This window comes from Patagioenas fasciata, chromosome 7 (genome assembly GCF_037038585.1).
Source record: "Patagioenas fasciata isolate bPatFas1 chromosome 7, bPatFas1.hap1, whole genome shotgun sequence".
In the NCBI taxonomy this organism is placed as follows: domain Eukaryota; kingdom Metazoa; phylum Chordata; class Aves; order Columbiformes; family Columbidae; genus Patagioenas; species Patagioenas fasciata.
The window spans coordinates 13,728,350-13,751,567 of record NC_092526.1 but is presented as its reverse complement, the minus strand read 5'-3'; the positions used below and the strand labels follow the sequence as shown (position 1 = coordinate 13,751,567).

Here is a 23,218-nt window from a genome sequence, read left to right as displayed (position 1 = left end):
AACAGACATCATTCCTCTTTTTTTTTTTATTCTTCACCTGCGTCTAGTTTAAACTGTTTGTAGTCATCCTCTCTAGGCAGAAAAGTGTTGAATTGCGAGTTAGAACTTTTCTTTGGCAAAAATCAGTTCAGTTAGTGTTTCATTACTTCTGTGGTCTTTGCAGAGGTTATACGAAGGGAATATAGTGTTTTGCTACCGTGTTGAGATGCGAGTTGACTGTATTCTACGTGTAGGATTGTAGTATCAGGTGAAAAACAGTTTCTCTTGATTGAAGCATTTCACAAATCCATTCATAACGCTGCATTTCATGTTCGTCTGAGACATACTTGGGGTGCTGTCAACGTACCATCTGTCGGTAGTATAAATCTGCTGTAAAAGGGAACATTTCTTTGCATTGTCACCACTGCTGATGATACGTTTCAGGGAGAAAACAAAGTTTTACTGTTTCTTTGATAGCTATAGATGCTTTGTATCCTCAGCCATTTGTAAGAGCGTGAAGTGCATTTGTTTGTTGTTCAGGTTAACGTCTGTGTGGATCTTCGATCTGCACTTCAGCCGAATCCCCAGGAGTGCTGCCAGGAAGATTATAGTAGCATTACCCCTTACAGCCATATGTACCCTCCACAGCTTCATACTTACATGTGGTAACATAATGCTATAACTGCTCTTCTTTAATGCTTTCCTGCCGATCTGGGAAGAATGTTTTACTTCCCCATTCATGTTCCTGAATAAACATTTAGCTGTCTTTAAATATAGTAACCATAAGCAAAATTCAGACCTAGATTTGTATCTACCACTATGAAACATTTTCATCCATCCTGACTGAGTTCTACCAGTCAGACCTTGCTATGCAGGTTTTAGCAGGGCAGACCTGAAACCTGAGGGCTTTTAAACCCTGTCTGTCTGCTTAGCTAATCCCCTAGAACAGGAAAGCAGAAAATCTTTCTTCTGTCTCAAGGTAGTTTCACAGCTTAAAGAAGCAGTGAGAAGGGGAGCTCTGCTCTGGGTTATGGGTGTCACCAGCCAGGGCTTGTTGAGGGTTCCACCTTCTCTTTGTGTGGCAGAACATGCAGCTGGAACTGCTTTTCGACTTGCACAGGTGCAGCTCACTCAGTTTTTCTGCCAGCTTCCCATCAGATGTCACCAGTCAGAGGTCATGTACCACAGCCTAAGCTTGGGAAGTATGCTCAAGGTGTTTGCAAGTGTTACGTTGCAGATAAGCAGGGACTGGTCACACCTGCTATACACTGGAGGCCTGTGCTCTTTCTTTTGCCATCTAGGGTCAGTACCAAACAAATTTATTCCCTGTATAGGAACCAATGTTCAAAAGGCTTTGGATAATAAATGGTTTGGCAAAGTATTTGTGGATTTCCAAGGGATGTGTAGGAAAAAACGCCTGAATTTGTTTAGTGTCTCTGCATGTGAGTTATCAGGAGAGGTAGCCATGCGTTGAAACAGAAGCATCGTCTTTGGCTTTGTGCATAAGGCTTCTGCTTATACGTGGTAGAATTCAAACTGGATACCGTTATGAATGTCAGCATTTTATTTTATGAGACTACTTCTTCCCTTGTTAAAGGAAAGCTGTGTACCGTAATGGAGCAAGAGGGCTGCTCTCTGTGAGTATTGGATCGGAAGGATTTGTGTTGCAAAAAGAAGGGAATGTATTCAATATTTGCCTGATTTCTAAGCAAGAAGAGTACTGAATAAGCAAGGCAGTGAAGGAAAGCTGGCTCTGAAGAGTAAACAAGTTGAAAAGGCTGCAGCCTACTGTGTTATTTTGGTTTGGTACTGTCACTTTGCATTCAGCTTCTGGGCTAGATTTTAACTAAGCAATCCATATTAGGAACTTTTCTTTTTTAGAGGCTAAAATATTCATTGTCTTGTGGGATGAATATGTGTATGAATAGTGAAAAAATCGTGGAAGATGCAAGTTGCTCTTTGCCCAAGAGAAAAAATGAGACTTACTTAGATATCCTATTTATTTTTCCATGCAACACTATGACAACTTCTATTTTGGGATTTACTTCATTTGAAATGTGTGCAAAGCATACAAACCAAACTGATAAAGCCTTGAAAGATCACAATGCAGTTTCTTCAGACTTGAAAACCCATTTAAAGAATAGAAAATGTTTTTATTTGTCAGGCTCTAATTTCCTCCTGTTGACTTAGTGACACATTAGAACAATTAATCAATGACTTTTCTTTCTTATTTAATCCTACAGGTATTTATTTGTGCTGCAGCTAAAACTGGATATTCTTAGTGGAAAGTAAGTATTGCCAGTAAACAGTCTTTTAAACAATTATAGGGTGTTTAGCATGGGATTTATTTAACTTGTATTTGGATAATTAATAATTTTTGCTAAGTAATGTTATTTTTTTTCCTCTATAATATTATTTTTCTGTGCATGAGTAGCAGCAGAGGAATTCTTAAATAATGTAGTGCTTATCTCTTGTTAATTTGCTGAAAATCTGCTAATCCTTTTTCACTTTTTTATCCCAAACATTTGCAGTTTCTCATTGTCAGATATATGAGTGTTCTGCTAAATAGTGTCAGCTGAGTCTTTAACAATGCATGTCTCTTACGGCAGATTGGAATGTCCTTTTGACACAGCCGTCCAGTTGGCAGCTTATAACATGCAAGGTGAGTAGGCAGGAGTGGGGAAGGATGAAATTCCATGAACAGCTTTGTGTAAACTCTTATTACCTCTTTCAGTCTGTCCTTGTTATATCCAGAAAATAGGCTCTGCCCAGATGTTAGTGATCCAGTGTGAAACACAGCTCTTTCTGATTGTAATTTTACTGAGATTGTATGTGGGAAATAATTTGATTCCTCAGGAAACAGAACAAGGAGGTTCTAAACATAAACAGCTTTACCCGGAACTTGTTTTCTCAGTGTTTGTGTGCAAACCTGTCCGCTTTCACACAAGATCCAAGGTCTGCAGTCCTCCTGAATTGTTTTGATGTAGTAACACACTTTTTTTCATCGTGTAGTTTCTGCTGTGTGTTTTCTCTGTTGTACAAATCAGGTATAAAATTATTTTGGTTCTGCACTCAATTGAAAAGTCTTGTATGCAAAAACCACCAACTTCTGATTTCAGCTTATTTGTGGAAATATGTGAGTGCCCCATGTCTGCTGCTTGTACATGAGCATTTATGGCTGAGCTGCACGTGTTGGTTTTTCAGATCCTCCTTCATCCGAAAGAGGTGACGTACTGTATTTTTTCTCAGCTATACCACACGATGCTTGAGTGATATGAGACTCTTATTAATGAGTTGTCTTTGACTTTTGATTCCAACTGAGACTCCAGCCTCTGTGGCTGCTCTGAGAGCTGTGTTCAGGCATTCATATGCCTGTAGAGGTTGTGTGTCACTGGTCTTCATGGCCAGTGTCTTCTGTTGTTTGGATGAGGCTGTGATCTTAACAAATGTGAAGTTTGCTGTGGTTTCAAGCTGGGGAGCTCACACAAGAAGGAGAGGAAGCTTGAAGTTTTAGGAATATCTGCCAGAGCAGGCTTTTGGGTCCTTGTTGGAGGATATAGCTGTATAGCCTTATTCAACCCTGTTTGAGTCTGCCAAAAATCCCAGACTTCTGCTATAAAGCTGTTGTAAAGTCATCTTTGATGAAGAGGGAATGTGGAGATATGGCATGTTTGTGCAGTGCAAATTGTCTACACAACATTAATCTTGTAAAGCAATGCACTGTTGTACTTTGCAGGTGTTAGGTAACAGGACTAAGGCACTGAAATTCTTTCTCATACAGATATTTTCCAAAACACATTTTGTTCGTCATGCAGGAGCTACTCATGGCCCTGATCATGTGTGGGTATAGAGAGCTGGAATTAAACTGTAAATATATCTGCTTTTTTGTGTGGAAGGAAAACAGTTAGAATACATCTATAGTTAAAAACATTAGCGTTGTTAGAGCCTTAAGATATGGCTTCAGTGGATAAGTTTTTGGAAAAACAAAGTGATCTAATTAGGCCATATATGCATTGCTTTTTGTGCTAGTCTTTTTTTCTGTCCACAATGAGACCTGTAGCAGAGCTTTAATCTTAAGTCTGACAGCTGTGTGCTTTTATTTAAATCAGCTGGAACCTAAGCTGGCTTTGACAGCATTCCTTTCAACAGAGGCAGGCGTTCTAGTGGGAGTAAATTATTATAGAACTACAGACTTCCTCAGTCAGCATTAAAAAAAAAAAAGAGGAGAGGATGAAAGACTCTTATGCTTGCAGTGTTCAGAAATCCAAGAATCAGATTTTTAGATTGTATGTTGCTTTTGTACGTATAGAATATTCTGTGTGTGTATTTGACTTTTCCAGGTCCTCCCAAAGATATCAGTGGTTTTTTCCTACACAAGCATCTGTAGTTTCTTTTTTCAAACAGTACAATTACTGGCCTGTATCAGACACCTGAGGTCGAAGTTATAGAATTATTCCTAATTTTTTGGATATGAGCTGAACATTAAGAAGACAGTTGAAATTAGTGGGAGGAGCAAAAGCTTAGTGACTCTGAAAATCCAGATATTTTTATAAAGGTTTCTAACTGTGAGGTTCAGCATTCTAGGCATACATCAGTCTTTAAAAGCTGGGCTTGTGAGCATCTGTGGGAAAAGGAGGTGGTGCTTTTGATGTGGCACACCCATTGACGTGTATGCTCCAGTATGCTCTCTAAATAGCATCTCTTATTGCCCCTGTTGAACATGCAGCAGTGGACTGGATGAGCCACTTGACTGACCCAGTAGGGCATTTATTATGTTCTTAGATGAAAAGGAGAGCAACAAATAACAGCTGCATGATTGTGCCCTGACACAGAGTAATGTTAGCAGGACAGTGGGATTTGCGGTCATAAAACCAGAAATTGATTTTTGAAATGGACAAATAGTTTTATGAAAAGTGTCAAAACTGGTTTTATTTTTGACAAATCTCAAGTTTTTCTTTTAAAAATATAATGCAAAATTAGATTGTAATTTTAGTCTGCTGTCATCTCAGTAGAGATTTCAGTGATAAATATTTTGAAAGCTTTCTGCAAGAAAGAAAAGAAGGTGAGTTTCAAGGATATAGATAACTTCCCTTTATAGGTAGCTTGTTAATGAAAATATTGGTAGCACTTTGTAAAAATTAATGCAAAGCTTTTGTGCAGACAACACAACCATTTGTTCAGTGTCCATAACTTTGACACTTCAAATATTGGGAGGACTGGAGGAGAAGGAGGAACACAGAGTTATTTTAGATTAACTAGGAAAGTATGCAGAAGTTCCTGTTAATATCCACTGTCTTTATTGGGAGCATTGTTTGACAATCTTTTGTAGCTGAGCTTGGAGACTATGATCCTGCTGAGCACGTCCCTGAACTGGTGTCTGAGTTCAGGTTTGTTCCCACTCAGACTGAAGAGATGGAGCTGGCCATTTTTGAGAAGTGGAAGGAATGCAGGTAAGAGATATTCCAGTGCATGCTAACCAGCAATTTTCAGTGATTTTTCTGTGGAGAAAATGTGTTAAAAAGATGCTGCTGGTGCTTCTTCCATGTACTTCTTTCTTGTTCAGAAACATAATTCTATGTTTCTGTCATTTTTTGTAAGAGGATATAATGTGAAAAATGAAGCTTTCCAAAGGTCTGAGTAAAATGATAAGGCTGCGAAATCTTGAATAATTTTTTGTAAGTTTTAATCTGAAACTGCTGTAAAGTGACCTTGATGTTCATAAAGGTGAACAAGTGTCAGCAGTGTTTAGGTTTTTCACAGATTCTCAGGAATTTCTTTTCCTCTTACCTCATATACCAGTTTTCATTTCTGTGCTTTTTCAGGCATCTACCTAACAGCAAAAAAATTTGTTTCAGGGGGCAAACACCAGCACAGGCTGAAACTAACTACTTAAACAAGGCTAAGTGGCTGGAAATGTATGGTGTAGACATGCACATAGTCAAGGTATGTTTAGCCACAGCATGGTGACCTTTGGAAATGGTAATGTTAGCTTTGTCCTGCATTTCAACACTGGGTTTGCTTCGAGGGGGGAAAAAAAAGGAATATTGTACTCATCTGAACTGGGTAACAAGTGATCTGGCTTTGCATCAACATTCTGCTTTATAGTATACATTTCTAGAAGGCATTATTTCAGTCCAAGCATATCTGCTCTATGTTAAATATGTGATTGGTGTGGCAGTATGTACTACAGTTTCTATTAGACTAAGAGCTATGTGAAAATCATAGTAATTAAAGTTGGCTGGGGCCCAGTCAGCTACCAGCTGAAGAACTACAAGTGAAAATATACCTCCTGTGGAGAAGGAAGTGCAGAGAACTGAACAAAGGAGGTCCTTATTACACAGACAAATCAAGAAACTTTAATTTTCCACTTTAGTCAGCCCTATTGAAGGGCTGCAAACTAGAAAAATCCATTGCATATGATCATTGAAACATTAGAGTTTTGTTGTATAAAATAAGCAGACACGTGTTTAATTGTAACACTGGGCAGATAAGCTACATAAGCTATACTGGAGTAATTGAATAAAGGGTCAAACACCAAAATGAACATAATATTTGTTTTGTGGCAATTAGGCAAGAGACGGCAACGATTACAGCCTGGGACTAACACCTACAGGAGTTCTTGTCTTTGAAGGAGACACAAAAATTGGATTGTTTTTCTGGTAAGCTCTCTGTATGTTAAAATATACTTCACATTTTTACTCTTTCGATTCTTTTGCGCTAGCCAAACAAAAATATTTGTTTGACATACGAGGGCACCATGAATACTGGGTACCTGCAGAAGTATTCTGTATGCCTTGAATGTTTTCATGGTGTCCAGAAGTATTCTTTTTTAAATATTCTTGATTGATATATTAATAGGCTGTATATGTGTAACATGCTAGAGGCAAGTAAAAGATGGAATAGCTTTGGGATGTTACTTTTGTTTCTTTTTCGTTGTGTGTTTGTTGTTGTATTTTGTACTAGATTGTTTTGGAAATAGCGAGTGCACCCAGTCAGTGACATGAAGCTTCTTCAGGTGTTCTAGCCAAGTGTTGTACGTTGCTGTTGAAAAAGAAGCAGAAACAATAGTACTAGTGCAGCTTCTACATTTAATGGATGTCATCTGGGAAGGTTTTTGATTAAGAAAATGTCTCTTTGGGCTCAGTAAAGGGCAGAAATGTCCCTTCCTGCCAATCAATAAGAACTGATTAAAAACAAAGAAACTAAAAACCTGAAACGCACCTCCCTCCACCCCCTTGCACCCCAGATCTCTATATAGTGAGGAGATGTAGAGCTTCCTTTGTCTTTTATGAACATGTGCTTTTTTATCTGCCAAATACCTGAACAACACCCCAGGGTTTCTTAGAAGCATTCTGATGAAATTTTGCAGGGCTTTATATATTACATAAAACACAAAATGGGGAACTTTTCTAGCTGGAGTGTTTGGACCTGGATGCACAGGCATTTATGGTCTTTTTTTTTTTTTAAAGTACTTTATTCTTTAATTCCTATCCAGTCTTTCAAAACTGTATACAAAGAATGAGGAGGCAGATGATGAGGTGAAATTTCATCATATGAGTAGTTAGTTTGGGTTATAACGCCCAGTGCAGTTTTCTAAACTTCTCAGAAGAACACTCACTTTGTAGCAGCAATGTTATCTGTGTGTCTTGTCCCTCCACCCACAATTCTGGGTATTTTTTTTTGGAGGGGGGGGGGGGAAGTTGTTGCATTTTTGCAACATGTCGTGTTCATGTTGTTCTCTTTGGCTGGGATTTTCTAAAAGAGAGTCATCATAGGAATTGACCTGTGGTATATTGTACAGTGATTTGCATTTATTTAACAAAGCAGAATTATTTTGAGCTGCCTTTGTGTCTGAGTTCAGTTTTGTGGGCTTGCAGAAGAGTAGGCAGGCAAGAATATTTGGATGGACTTTGATTTCAGTTCAAGTAATTATTAATTTAAATTCCAATATAATTATCCCTTTAGAAATTGCTGATTTCTTAGCTTTAAGGTTTCTAATAAAGTGTTAAATTTTGAACACATTGGTATCCGCAGTATAACCAAGTTCTACTGCACGAACTTAAAAAAGTGGTGGAAAGTCTTGGATCCGAGTGTTGAACATACCTCTCAGTGACATAATAAGAGAGTTAGACATAACCTGTTTTTTTCTGTTTATCTTGCAGGCCAAAGATAACAAGGCTCGACTTCAAGAAAAACAAACTCACTCTAGTTGTTGTTGAAGATGATGAACAGGTAGATAACTATCTGTCTTGATTATACAGTACTAGTTTACATGTTCCTCATGTCTTTCTTTATATTTAAGTTTTGAGAATTAATGTGGGTGTCTTGCAAGATTTTTTGATTGTGACTTGAGGTGGGGGGGAATGAAGGGAATTAAGTATGAGATAAATAGGCTCAAGTACTTTTTTTTATCGCCCTGTTTTTAGGCGGGGAATACCTTGTGAAACTGGTGTAGACCAGATAATGTGGCAACAGTTTGCTTGTTTTACAAGGAAGTTTAAAAATGGCCAGGTAGCCCACTTAGTGAAATTAATTCCTTAAACAGATGCCGTAATTGTTCCCATGGGAAGAAATCTCAGAGCTGAGATCATAAAAAATGTGAGCATTGGTAATTTGAGGAAGTGAGACCACATTAGCCTTATTGAGAAGTACCTTCCTATTATAATAATGTCTTTAATTTGTAGTTATTCAGAGGCTTGACTTGTTGAATGCATGGTCAAGCAGTTGGTCATTAAAGCTTATGAAAAGGTTGATTTTTCTGCCTGAAATATTTTTTTAAAACATTTCAGTATTCTTTAAAAAAAAAAAAAAAAATTCTTTGGCTTGAATTGAGTTGTAGCTTTGACTTTTCAAGCCCCTTATAAATCATCAGTGTGCTTTGTGTGCTTTAAGGGAAAGGAGCAGGAACACACTTTTGTCTTTAGACTGGATCATCCCAAAGCCTGCAAACACTTATGGAAATGTGCAGTGGAACATCACGCCTTCTTCCGGCTCCGAGGGCCTGTCCAAAAAAGCTCAAGTCGATCAGGCTTCATTCGGTTGGGATCCCGGTTCCGATACAGGTCAGTGCCGTTCAGCACGTATCTTCTGTCTTTTTTTGGATTATGGGTGGCAAGAGGAGAGAACTTGGTATTCATTCACCTAGGACATCCAGAGCAGTGACACTTGCAAGCTGAGTGTGTTGCATGTTGGTTTTATTAAATCATGGATTTTTCCCCTGCGTTTTCCAATTTATCTTTAGGTAATTTTGGTCTGTTTCTCAAGGTTTATGTTCCTTACATAGCATATATAGTACTTTGTGGTTTATAGATCACTTCATCTTGAAAGCCCAGTCTTTTTAGAATGAGCCATAAAATCATAGAATAGAATTACAGAGGACAGATGATTGACTTGCACAGTTGGAGTCATTGCACGGCTTCTGGCTCCTGAGTTCCTGACTGACTGAGCGATGGCAGAATTTCAGACACCTGAGATAGTGCCTGTCACCATGTCAGGCACTACCTGTGCATATGACAGATTTCCAGGTGGCTTGTTGTCCCAGACTAGTCTGTGTGATGCTGTCAGTCACCCCCCCAGAGCTGGTGACAACATATGGAAGGAGGCAGGCAGTGACACCAGGCAGTATATGTGCATATAATGCTTCCATTTCCAGTAACTCCAGCAATACCATCTAGTCTGCTTCAGAAGGGATCAGTGGTATCAAGGAGTCAACATGAGGCTGGCTCCAGCTTTAGAGTCAGAGTCTGGCCAAAGTTGAGGAAAAAAGACTTGCCTGGGAAAAAGAGCATCTAGATGTTCTTTTGTAGACCTGTTACAGTCTTTCTCTATGACCTTTGGCAACATACCTTAAGCTTTACGTTCTTCTAGAATTTTCAGCCTCTCCCAAACAGTGTGACCACAGAAATATGCAAAGGGTAAATATGCTTTTTCAGCAACTGAATACTTAAGGAGTTGTTGCTTCAGCTTTTTGTCTTGGGAAAATGGGGTGAAGATTACAAAGTTTGTAGAACTCTATCACTTTTTTGTGCAAGGCCTTTTGAGGTATTAAATTTCAGATTTTTTAAATAGAGCTGAGATCAGATTAGTAAGCTATGAGTTTGAAACACACATGTGATGTTTTGATGAGCAGTGTTTGTATTTTGTCCCTAAAATAATTTCTTTTATTATTTTGTACTTTTATGTGGCATTGTTAGTGGGAAAACAGAGTATCAAACCACCAAGACCAACAAAGCCAGGAGATCAGCATCCTTTGAAAGGAGGCCCAGCAAGCGGTACTCAAGACGAGCACTACAAATGAAAGGTGAACTATTGACCTTCCATTTTGAGATGTATAATCAGTTGTGAGAATCATATCCTCTAAAGGTACTGTGTAGGAATTCTTCTGTAGTTGTTTGCTCTTCTCTTGAGTTTTCGAAGTTAGATGTTCTTTGACTTATTTAGGAGGCTACATATATTTATCAGAAAGAGATTGTGTCCAAAGTATGTCATTCCAGCTGGCCTAGCAGGTAAACACCCGTGATTATTGCACAATAGGTCTCTGTATGGAGACGGAGAACTTGGATTCAGGGAACAGTGGTATATTAATGATAATATTTGAAATTTATTAATCAAACTTGGAATTTTTGTCACTGAGATTTTTCATTGTTCTTAGGAGTTGCACTCTGTTGTTACAACCCAACAGCAAGTGATTTTTCACCTTGTCTCTTATTCCCCTTCTTGCGTAGGTCAGGCATGACCTCCACACGTGCTTTCACACACTTGCTTAAATCCAGCTCTTTGGTTTGCTCTTCAGATTTTTTTAGTTTATTTTTCCAATTTAGAATTTTATTTTTCACAAATTATGCATGGGATACCTGCAACTTCTGCTCTTATAGTTACCTACTTTTTTGTTAATAAATGCTTAATATTTAACTGGTAATTAAAATTTAATTTGTAATTAGGTTAACATTTTCTATTTTTGCAGCACATTCTGCTAAACTTGAAGAAACAAGGTAAGATGCATTGCAATACTTAAATTTCTCTTTGATGTCTGCCACCTGTACTTGAGCATGTGTCTGCCGAAGGGAGGATATAAGATTAGTTAAATGTAGAGTGTGTTAACCTCTTAACTGGGGTTTTGCTGTGGGTTTTGTGTTTGTTTGCTTTACATAAAACCTGCTGTTCAAAGGAAAGCTCCTGTGTTGGTGTCACATAGTGGATTTTGCCAGACTTGCTCTCAAGCAGGCCAGGAGGTTTGTTTATGACCAGCCGTGGTTCTTGCTGGCTCTGAGCTGCAGTTCTGTGTGCAGCTCAAAGTGTGTGAGGGTGTCTTCTTTCTGAGACCTGCCTACTGTGGCTATGTGACTGAAATACATAATAAATATTAAAGTAAAATAAATATTTTAAATAGTTTGATTTTATATTTGTACTTGTACTTGTGTTTATTTTTATATACTTAAGTATTTATTTTTATATATTTGTACTGAATTATTCGTAATCAACATTGAAAGGGAGATCATTTGATTCTTTATTTCTATACCTAGATTCTTTCTGTTTGTGTAGGTTCATACTTGCTGTTACAATGTAAAATACTTATGAATCTGAATCATACAGTTTTCGTAACCTTCCTTAAGGGAAGAGAGGAAATGAGGATAAAAATAATTACCCAGTAGCGAAGGAAATAAGTCACTCAGTTCTGGTTTTTGTCCTTTGCCCTGACAACTTGTGGACATTGCAGTGATGACTTGCAACAAAATTATTTTTAAAAAGCAGATACGTGTGGCTGTTAAGCATCGTGACACTCAAGAGCTAGGTAAGGAATGTCAAAATAAGATTTCAGAACAACAGGCTTAATACAGCCGTACATTTTCAGTTTGTAGCAGCAAGGCTGATTCATGCATGAGACATGGAGAAATCCAGGTGGTGTGGGGACAAGGCTGCAGTTACTGTTGTGAAGGTCTCTTTGTGACCTGTATTGTTCTTTTCTCTTTATAAAGTGGGAAAGCGCTCTTCAAAACTGGGAATCATTTAACTGCTTAAAGATCCTCTGCGTGCAAAATACACCATCTGATTAATTCGTACTCTCGTCATTCTGTGTTGTCATGCCCTTCTCTCAGTTTCATGCTGCTTAGGTCATTCTGAGAGTGGGAAGAGAAACTTCATTTGCAGTTTCTCCTGATAAAAGGACGGTTTGCTGATCTGCACCGAGGTGTGGCACTGCTCTGTTAGTCACCTTTTGTGAAACTTTACACTCAAGCGTTGCGAATTGAAATGCATCATGAAAGATGTATGGTATTCCATTCTTTCGCGTTAACTCGGCACAGGTGAATCTGCTGCCCAGAACGCATTCCGTAATATTTCTCTTAAACGTGTGCTGTTTTGTGGTGACGTCCATATTTGCTCAATAGAGAAGGTGCAAAGTTGGGAAACAGGCGAGGAGCAGCTTGTTTGGTCTTGACAGTATGGAAGTAAAACAATTCTAAAGAATTGCGGAAGCAGATATGGAAATCTGTTTGAATTGTCAGCTCGCCAGGTTGGATGGTTATTGTCCAGACCATAAATCACAAGCCTAATGGGTTGTAGGAGACTGGAACCATTTTCTTTTAAGGATCAGAAGTCTGGAAAAAAAGTTGGCTTGAGATTTATAATGCATTATTATTGTGAAGGGTGTTAATACTTTTAAGTCTCTCGAAAATGTGAAATGTCTCTTGCAGATTCAGAAATCATCAGGAACAGGGATATGGGGCTTATTTAATTTATTAACTATATTAAATATTTAATAATAGAAAATTATTATTAATGCTGTGCTAAGATGCTGTGCATGTAATTTTGAATGGCTGCTTTTAAGACTCTGCAGCAGTAATGCAGTCCATTAGAGGGTGTATGCAGAAGAAACTCATGAAGTTTTCTGATGAACTTTTGTCATGTGAAACTTCAAATCAGAATAGTCCTAGTTATGGAACAAAAATAATATCTATAGCGTGTAGGCGAGTTTTCTACAATGTCACATTTTGCTGGATGTATAACTAAAACTATGTAATTTTTGCTTGAAAAATGCCCTGCCTTAGTGCTGAATCAGGAAGACTTTCTAAACTGTACTGTTTTAGGAAAAAATCAGGTGAATTACAGCTTGAACAAATAATAACAAAAAGTGATATTCTTAGTTACCTAGAATGATGCAGCTGACCCAAACCGTAAGTTTTTAAGTTTTCTTCTAAGAACAATTAAGTACTTTGGAAAGATTTTGTTAGACTTCGTGTTTCTTTCTGAAAATCCTTGTGGTTCTGCCAGCCTGCAGAAGTAGTTTGCTGATCTGATTCTGATTTAAATTCTTTTTGTTTTTCAGTACTGCGAACAATGCTGTTGTCAACCAAACTAATGGCTCACAGGTAAGGACTCTCATTCTTTCTAAAGGCAGTTTTTGTGTATTTCAACAGATTAGAAGATTTCATTATTCATTATTAAAATCCAGTTATTGAAAGTTGCAAACAGTTAACTACTAAATAGCATGCCAAGAAATGGTTACTAATTCACAAGCAGGATAATTGGTTAATTTAACTGGAGTAAGGAAGATACCTCATGTCTCAGTGCTATATAAACTGTACTGTTTATACATACAGATTTTCATAAGTACACAAAAGTACCGTTGTGTGAGAATTTTTATCATCCAAAGTGAATTAATTCTGTATGCTAAATAACATTAAAGAAAAAAAGGGTGCAACTCATCAGCACCTATGTTGATTCCTGGTTACAGTATTATTTTCTCTGAAAGATGGAGTGCATCTGCAAATTAAAGAATACATTGTTAGCAAAAAAAAAATAATTCAATGTTTTCTGAGTTCATGAAGGAAATCAGAGACCTGTCCCCTCAGTACTTGTACCCAGAATACCCTGTGCCGCTGAAAAGGGACCTTAGTGTGAAATAACTCTCCTTCTGAGTATCAAAAAAACCAGGATTTGGAGTTTGGAAAGACCCTGTCACACTTTCTGGAGCATTTCAGATGCCGAGTGCAACAGAAGGGGTCACAAATTGATGGAGAAAAGGATTATGGTTTGTTTTAACATTAAAATACTCAGTCTCTGCTGATAGATGGATGGATTGCTGCTCTGCTCAGCATTTTGTCTTCTGTGCAAAAGGAGGTTTTTTTGGGGAGCAGTTACATTTCGAATGGCAGTCCAAAGGGCTGCAACCCAAAGGTGCCACTCATTACTGCAAAGTTACTTACAGAAGGAAAGCATTATTGTGTCAATTTAAAAAGGACACAGCAGGCAATAGCTTTTTACTGAAATCTTTGGGCAGCCTTGGTTTCATTATGATCCCAGTACTGGAAAAGACTGGGCACAGGTATCCAGTGCTGTGGAAGTAATGGAAGACAACAACCCTGCTTTAGCTTTGTGCTTAAGGAGAAGTGGTGATACAATTTGCTACGTGTAATGTGTCATTGCTTCATGAATGTGTGTATAGTAACTTGGTTTATATTCTCTCTCCAAAGGTCTGGAATGCAAAGCCAAGCCTACCTGTTCTAACAGCGGTTCCTACTGCCCCGGTCTTAGTAGAAATAGAAAACCTCCCAAGGAGCCCAGGAACCAGCCAGCAAGACAAGAAGTGGTATGTTCTGCTTTGCTGGGAAATGAATTTTGCTTGCTTATGCATGATTCAGGTGGCTGTTTCTTTATCTTCACTTAAATAGGCTCCTGTCTTTGTATCTTTAGAGTAAGTTGACAGTCAGGTTAGTGATGATGCAACTGATTTGTTGCTGTTAATGTAGTGTGAGGAGGTGAGGACAGCAGCCTTAGTCACTACCAACCAAAGGAGCTGAAGAAATTATTCAATCAGGAACAGCATTTGCGAGTCTTGGAGAGAGCCGAGTCCTTCTCATTTGCCATAATAGTCCTTGTAACCCTTTGCTTGGTATCATGGGGCCCAAGGACTTACCTCGATCCTTAACAAAACGCAGAACCTTGTAAACCAGTGTCCTTGCGAATCATCTTTTGAACCTTCTGAAATAGGCAAGGTGATTTTTTTCATTATCTTGGGTAGAATGGGAGCTTGAGGAAAATGACACAAGCTAAAGATAAGAGCTTTGTTTTCATGTAATCAGAGTATTTGGTTTATGGATTGGATGTATTTCAAAGGAAGGATTATTTGTTTGAAGATAAATGTACGTATCATTTATCTTTTCTTAAACCAATTCTATATTGCAAGCTATTTCAAAACCGAAACTGACATATAACAATGCGGTACTTGTGCACACGTCGTCTTAATTTTTTCAGCTTCTTGTGCATTCAGAGGCAGTGTGGCTTATCCTAGAAAGGTAATTCTGGTTCTCTGAGACTCTCCAGGAGCAGAAGTGATGGAACAGAATGATGCAAAAGCTCTTATCCAAAGCAGTTTCAACCCTCAAGAGAAAAGGTTCTTTTCCCATTGTTGGGCTTATGAACCTACTTTACTTCAGTATCTCTTAAAAGTAGATGGTAACTGTTTCTAACACTGTAACGACAAATGCACTTTAATTTCATAAATCTTATTGATTAAAGACTTTTAATACTATCGATTTTGGATTATAAGGGGGATGGTAATTCTGCTTTATGTGTTGCATTTTGTTGAAGTTTCAATCAGAACACGTGATCAATGCTGTTTTTCTTTCTTTTGCCCTTGATTTGTCTAGTATCTGAAATCTGTGCTTGTCTATGGTGAGATCCTGTTGATCGCTCGATTCCTTCCCGTGGTGGTGGGTGAAAGGTGGTGGTTTCTTTATTCTTCAGCATTCTCAATGTGGTTTTATTTTTATTTTTTTTGGTCTCATTGCAAGGTGCGTGCTAGAAAACGGTATTTCCTTTGGTGGAAGTGTTTGACTCTTGCTCCAAACAGCTCTTCTTGGGTATCTGATTCGTGCTAGCGTTCTTGCTGGTATTTGCAATGTTTCTGCTGCGTATTGAAATTCCACTGCTTTTGTTCAGAAGCAGAGAAGACTCTGTTGCCAGTCTTTCAGTTTTGGTCTTGGTACACGTGTTTTAGGATTGAGACCTTCAGCCTGTCTGTTTTAACACTGTCAAGGAATTTAAGTTTACATCCCAGCTGCCACAGTATGGAACCTTTCTATAAAGAGTGTGAGTGGATATAAGAAATACCTCCATGTAACCCAAAACAATATGCCATAAAGAAAATAAGCTTCTTGGCAATTGATACAGTTTATGTGTTACGTTTCTCAGAGACCCGTCATTATTATTGAAGGCACTTATATCCTGTCAAAGAGATGTTAATGTGTTTGCTGAAAGTATTGCAATACTGCCTGTTGTAAAGGGCAGATCTAGCTGTAGGAAGAAGACAACAGTTTGGAGCTGAGTCAGTGACTGAGCTACATTTTGATTTCCTAGATGGGCGGTGGGGTTAGGTTAATGTAATTGACAGAACATATGTATTTATTGTGGGGGCTGTGATTTGGCTGTTGCGCCTTCAGGTCTTGGTGTCTCAATGCTGCTAACAAGATCTCTGTCCACCTGCTACTGTCTATAATTGGCCTGTTTCTGCATGAATTATCTTTACTTTCTGTCAGAAAAATAGTCTTCTTTTAAAGAGAGATTGCCAAGAATTGTTGAGAACACCAAAATCTTTTGCACTGGGGATTTTGTAGATGGTTAGATTGGAGGGGTTTAGAAGTAAGGTCCTGACCTCATGAGTTTTTGTACTCTGCTTGGCAGATGCCTGTATTGGCTGCCTCGCAGCTTAGATCCCTTCCTAACATCGATGTTTCCTTTAATTTAAAATGTTAATGCTGCAGCTGCCAACAGCAATTGTGCCAGATTCTACAAAGTGCTTTGCCAGATAGGAGGGATTTTAGTTTTTTTTTGTTTTTTTTTTTTTTCTTTGCTCTCTTCCTGTAAAATTGTAAGTACAGGAAAACTGTGCTGGTCTGCATGGTCTGAAAACAGTCTGGAATGTCAGCTGCAAGGCTGGGAAGCCTAAAACACAATCCATGCCTTTCTAAATTTAGTCTTTCCTCAAGAAGCTGGTTCTGTGCTAAAATAGAACGAGAAACAAAGATTTAATAATTTTTTTCCTTATTGTGGAATAGGTGGGGCATTTTTGTTCTTCTGGTGGATGTAGCTTTCACTTAACCATTTAAATTAGAGAAATGGGAAAAAATGTAACCATCTGTTGAGGGTTGGATACTTCAGTATTTGTGGGTCACTTCCTCAGCATGTTTCACAAAAAAACCCCAAAACTCTGAATTTACCCATGGGTGACCTTTCTATAAATCTCCTCTCTCTTTTAAAGGAGGACTATCCCTGAGTGTTAATCATTTGCCGCTGTCATGACTCCTGCATGCTTTTCTGCTTCCCTGCCTTAATTCCTGTCACCTCCCCGCGCATGCGCATGCGCTGGCTGCTTGGCTGTTCTGCTAAACCAACCTTTCTGGAACGTGAGAAGGTGGAGTCCATTTGTTATAGGAAATTTCCTTGCTTGAGTACTTTTATGAGAGAGTGGTTTTTTTCCAAGCCCTTTTTTGATACCTGACTGGACCTTGCATCAGCTTCTCCTAAAACACAGCAGTAAAGGATCCTAGTACAACACAGACAGCAGTTAACAGACCATTGTCCATTTATTAAAGTCTTTTAAAATTCAACTGTTTTAATTACTCACTTACCCCTGCTGCTTTGAAAATGCTTGTGCCTAAAGCCTTACAGTTTTCTAGCTTAAGGACTCCTGCATAAAAATATTTCTCAAAACACTGTTAAAAGTGGTAAGTGTTCTTCCATGCTCCTCTTGGTGCCCAGCATTTCTGTGTTTTTGATATTAACAATTTGGAATTTAAAATCTTCGAACCATTATGCCTTCATATGCAAAATTATAAAGCAGGATCTTAGTTGGTGTTGTGACACGTTTTAAAATGGTTCTTTTTCCAACTAAGTTTATGCTAATCAAGTGTAACTACAGTCACCTTCTTCAGTAGTATTTAACCCCTTAGTCAACTAAATTGCGAATGATTTGTGTGTACTTTGTTTGCTCCTGCTAAGTGATGCTCATTTTTCTGAGCTTTTGTTTCCTTCTCCCATTTTTTATCTTGCATTAGAATCTGCATTTTCCATTGAAAACCAGTGTTGCTTATAGATGCTTGTTTCAGGTGTGCATTCAGAGCTGTCACTTTAACCCTTTCAGCTTCCCACAAAGAAAATGTGCAGTGTCCTTGGGAGCTCCGTGCCTCCATCATTTTACTTTCTCCCATCTGTAAAACACATGTGGTTCCTGCTCAGTTTTGTGAAGCACTTTGAAATATGAAGTGCTTTTCATTTTGCAAGCGTAGGCAATGCACGTTGGACAGCTTAACCTGTCGTTTCAGACTTCCGCAAAAAGTGAGCAGAAAAGGGGTTTATTTGACAGTGTCGCCATGTACACGGATACTTGCATGCCTCTTTCCTTCAGCATGTACCTTCCAGCAATTCCCTTTTCCCTTGCCTTTTTGCACCAACCTTCTCATATTTACCTTTGCTCTACTTTTCCACCCTCTTCCTCATCCACACCCGTGTACTAATTGTGCCCCCTCCCGCTCCCCGATGATCCAGGCCCTTTGACGCCGCGGACCGCTGTCACCGAGGTGGAAACCCGTGGGATGTGTGGGCCCCGCCGAGGACCCGCGCTGCGGACGGACAGAACGCCGCGTTTGTCCATGAGCGCAATGTGAAGAATGCGGGAATGCATAGCGGTGCTGGTACCTACGCTGTGCAAACCACCATGACCAGTCTCTGAGACCTGGGCTGGTCTGGAGCTTGAGGCTGCTTTCTAGCACAGGCTGGAAAATTATGTTTTGAGCTGTCCCTGAGATAAGAACAATGGACCCAAAGCTGACTATAGAAGGGGCAAAAAGCTTTTATTACAAAGGCTCTGCATATCATACTGTTGGTATTTAGTCTTTAAAGAAAAAATAACATATAGGCCAGAAGCCACCTGTCACTCTTACATTAAAAAGAGTATATATATTTATATATATATCTTCTTAATTGTTTTAAGATTTTTCTTAATGACTGGAAGTTTGTGGGGTTTTTTTGTTTGGTTGTTTTTTAATCTGGGTTTCACTTTGAGAGCCATGCATGAAGTCCGATTTGTAATAAAGCTGCACATGCAACCAGTGGGTTATAATGTGCTTTCAAAAATCTTAGGTAGACAGAGGATGTAACTTCCCCCCTTTTTGAACCACGATTATTTAAAAATATCTAAAATAGATGGTTGATTTGAAAACTATTTTTTTTTTTTAAGAAGTCATCTTCTGAAAAATATTGTTTGGAAATGGAATTGAATTATTTTAATTTTTTTAAGAATAAAATTATCAGAACTCCTGAAAAGGCGAAGGTTAATTTTTTTTTTTCACTTTCTAGATAATTTTCCTTCTTTTTTGCTGCTGTGCTCCAGTTTAAATGGAACAGAAATATTTCATCACAAACACCAGACCTACTGTATGATTCACGAGGTTAATTGTTAAGTCAGAGGTGAAGACTCCAGCTTCATGGCTCACTGGTGTTCTCGGGGGCCTTTAACAACATGAAGAACTACCTTTACCCTGGAACGCACTGTGTTTTCACGTGTTTTCTGAAGTTAGCTGCTTTTATGTTACAATATTTGTTCCTTATTAAAAAAAAAAAAAGTGGGGGGAGGAGGGATAAAATTCACTTGTATTTGGCTTTAAAGATAAAGTGCTTGAATGATTTTCCAGTTGTTTGAATAATTTTCAAATTGCCACTGAGCCCAGAAATGCAAAAGCATTGTTTTCAGATATCCAGCCCTGAAGAACCAAGAAAGTCAGTGTCAGCCGGGACATAACTTGGTGTTACCTGAGTTGTTTTGTTCTCCTCACCTTTGCATCTGACAGGGGGAAAGAGATTGCTGATGTGGTATGAGCCTCTATTTTACAAGTCTGTGTAAAAGAAAGGAAGGATTTGAAAGCTACGTATTGAAGATCTGTGGGATCTACAGCCGTGATTAGAGCAATCTGTTGTCCTATTTTGATTTTTAGAATGTACAAGGTGGATTTTAAACCTCTGGAGCAAAAAAAACCTGTTTGTTTCTTTATTATTTGTAAAGTTGTGTAGAAATACGCAAAGGAAAAACAGGTGTTTTAACTTAATTTCTGTGTAGGTGAGGGAGAAGAAGCCACTAGTTTGAGTGGAGGAATTTGGAATAGTCTTGTATTTAAAATGCAAGAACATTGTTGCAATAACAAGTCAGTCTTTTGTTGCAGAGTTTTAACTTCAGATGTGCTCGTGTAGTGGTCAGGCCACTGCAGGTAGTGGCTGGCTCCTTGGGTATCAGAAGTTTTGTGTGGCTGTCATGGAATTCATGAATAACTGAGTTTGGAAGACATGTCTGGAGGTCACTGAGTCCATCTCTGTGCTCAAGGCAAGGTTAAGTAGAGCAGGTTGCTCAGGACCGTGCCAGACAGATTTTGAGTATGTCCAAGGGTGGAGACTTCACACCTTCTCTGAGCCACCTGTTCTGGTGTTTGACCATCCTCACAGCCAAAAAGGTGTTCTTTTTTCTTGTGTTTAAGTGGAATGTCCTGTATTTCGGGTTGTGCCCATTGCTGCTTGTCCTGTTTCGGGGCTCCTTTGAGAAGAGTCTGGATGTTGCCTTTACTTCCCCCCAGCAGGTTTTTATACATATTGGTGAGATCCTCCTGAGCTTTCTCTTCTCCAGGCTGAGCAGTGCCAGCTCTCCCAGCCTCCCCTCCTATGTCAGATGCTCCAGACCCTTTATTGTCTTTATGGCCCTTTGCTGAGAATTATCATCCTGAATTCCTCTAGGGCAAGCAACAGCTCTCAATAGCAGATGGAGAAATTCTACCACACTAGTATCAACAACACCCAGCTGCACTTTTACAGGGACAGGGCACAAGCTCTAGGAATGGTGCTGAGGAAACACATGGATGTTTTTCCAAACAGTGTGGTGGTGATATATCTTTGCTTAATATCCACACAGGTTCTGCAGCCAGAACCTTTTCCTAAGGGTGTTTTCTTTCCTTTCCTGTAGTTGTTGACTTGCCTATATTAGGCCATGTCCGTATTCGGAATTACCTTCGAACAAATGGGGGACAGCAGAAGTCCTCACTTTAAAAGGAGAAGGGCATTGTTTGTTTGTTTGTTTCTGAATATTTTGCCTTTTTGATTCAGGAAAAAAATCTGAAAAGCTGACAGGCTTAAATTTATTACTCTTCTTACCTTGAGATACAGCATTGAATGCCCCAAAATGAAGGAAATTAACAAAGAATTTAATACAATTTTACTTCCTTGTGGAGTCAGTGTGAGAAACTGTTCTGTGTCACTGCCAGTTTGAAAAAAAATAAGTGAGTTTTGTGGTGCTCCACGCTGTTTAAAATTAGATTACTTGCAAAAGAATTATCCCCTTTGCAGCAGGCTTGGATAGTTACTATATTTTGCAGATTGTATTCCACAAACTAGAATGAAGTCTTGTTTTGCTTTTCAACTAGGAAATTAAAAAAAAATCATACCCTTTGTAACTGACAGCTTTGTGAGTCACTTTATGCATTGTATGCTGTATGGTACCTACTAATATCAATATATTTGTCAGGCCAAAAAGAAGAAATAATACAGTAGCTAACTCCCTTAACTGTGGGAGTTCCCTGAGCATGTAACAACGTTTGTGTGATTTATTAGTGGGATGACAAATCTTTGCATGCAGTAAAAACCCTTGATTGTTCCTTTATTCTTAATTATTTGTATGTCTTGAACTCCTGGTATCATTCATCAGCTTTTCCATCAGAATATTTCTTCAAATGTGCTCATAGAAGTTGATTCTGAAGACATGAAGTCTGGTACTTCCTCTTAGGAAAAGTTCAAGTATCCCTTTGTATGTGACTAAATACAGAAATGTGGAAACCTAATGCCTGCTTCATTCTTGAGTAGCACACACGAACTGTCCTAGAAGCCCTCCTTTTCTTGGGAAGCCTCTGATTATTTCTTGTGTGATTGGCGTGACAACTTCATCAGTGTTTTATAAGAGAAGTCAGAAATTCTGTGCAGTGATGAAAATAATATCTTGTGCTTTCTACTTTCCATAGTCTGGCTGTTTATGAAGCTCATGTGGGAGACTTTCCACTGATGCTTTGAAGAGGGTGAAGAATCTGCGTGGCCTCAAACAATTTTATGTTCTTTGGGGAACTCGTCTTTTGTGCCTGCGAAGATCGGTCTCCCTAATATGACTTTCTTCTTGTGACTGCCTATCTCAGGGAGGCCGAGTAGGTGTTTCAGTGGGTCTAAAGGCAAAATGGGGTCAATTCCTACTTGAATCTTGGCTTAGGAGGCTTCTCTAGAGTTTGCCTAAAATTCCTTTACTTTCCCTGAGGCCCTGCTGTGATGCAGGGCTGAAGCTGCAGGAACTCCCTCCTGTTGCACTTGCTGCCTCAGCCAGTCCTCCATCCCATGGCACAGATGGCAATAAGATTTTCTATAAACTTTCCTCACCTTGATGTAAGTAGTACGCTGCTTTTGGAGCAACACTAGACATTGAGTATACCATTTGAATATACCACCAGATTTCAAGACTGCCCTTAACTCTAGTGGACAGGTTTTTGAATTGGGTCTCTTGTCTGTCTAGTAAATGTCGCTGCAGTTGTCATGGCGGGGGACCAGCTTGTGCAATTACCCTAGCAATTTTCTAATGAAGATAAATTTCATTTTTCACTGATTTTCTCTTCACTGTGCTGCAATGCTAAGAAAAGCATTAGAAGATTACCGCGCATAAAAGTGTTACAAGTGCTTTAGATCGCCTGCCTTATGTGGAGTTCATAGGAGCTTATACCTAGTTCCATCAGCATCTCTGTACTGCAGGCAAAGTCTGAACTTCCTCTGCTGGTTGTCATGTTAAACATTTGGGAGACTATTTACAGAAAACTGTCAGAAAATAGAAAGAAGTGAAGTGAAGCGTCGTGTGAAGACTGTAAAACATTTTCGCCGATGTGCATAGGCATCCTCTGATGATAAGGTACGGGATTCAGTCTCTCTTTCTTCGTTGCTCTTATGTGGAAGAGCATCTTTTCCTTCCTATTATTTCTAATAATTGAAGTCCTCTGTACCCATCATTCTCCCTTTGCAGAGCAGTCTGCTGCTTGCCATTTCCAATTAATGGTCCACACAGAGGCTGTGCAATAGGTTGAAAAATTTCCTGTTATTTCCTTTGCTAGCACCTTCTTATTCCAACGCTTAAGAGAATCAAGCAAGTGACCTCAGTTTGCCAGACAACAATTAATTG

General features: G+C 38.9%; 1 protein-coding gene across 3 annotated transcripts in view; it reads left to right on the top strand.

Moving 5' to 3' along the window:
- EPB41L5 (erythrocyte membrane protein band 4.1 like 5) overlaps positions 1 to 23,218 on the top strand; it is a 60,499-nt gene that overhangs the window by 18,755 nt on the left and 18,526 nt on the right. For all 3 annotated transcript variants that reach the window (XM_071810869.1, XM_065840439.2, XM_065840438.2), the window contains 11 exons: positions 2,223 to 2,267; positions 2,589 to 2,641; positions 5,309 to 5,429; positions 5,835 to 5,922; positions 6,550 to 6,638; positions 8,142 to 8,211; positions 8,872 to 9,041; positions 10,173 to 10,279; positions 10,943 to 10,970; positions 13,304 to 13,346; positions 14,451 to 14,566. In XM_071810869.1, coding sequence (XP_071666970.1) covers positions 2,223 to 2,267; positions 2,589 to 2,641; positions 5,309 to 5,429; positions 5,835 to 5,922; positions 6,550 to 6,638; positions 8,142 to 8,211; positions 8,872 to 9,041; positions 10,173 to 10,279; positions 10,943 to 10,970; positions 13,304 to 13,346; positions 14,451 to 14,566 — 930 coding nt within the window. The remainder of the gene's footprint in view (positions 1 to 2,222; positions 2,268 to 2,588; positions 2,642 to 5,308; positions 5,430 to 5,834; positions 5,923 to 6,549; positions 6,639 to 8,141; positions 8,212 to 8,871; positions 9,042 to 10,172; positions 10,280 to 10,942; positions 10,971 to 13,303; positions 13,347 to 14,450; positions 14,567 to 23,218) is intronic.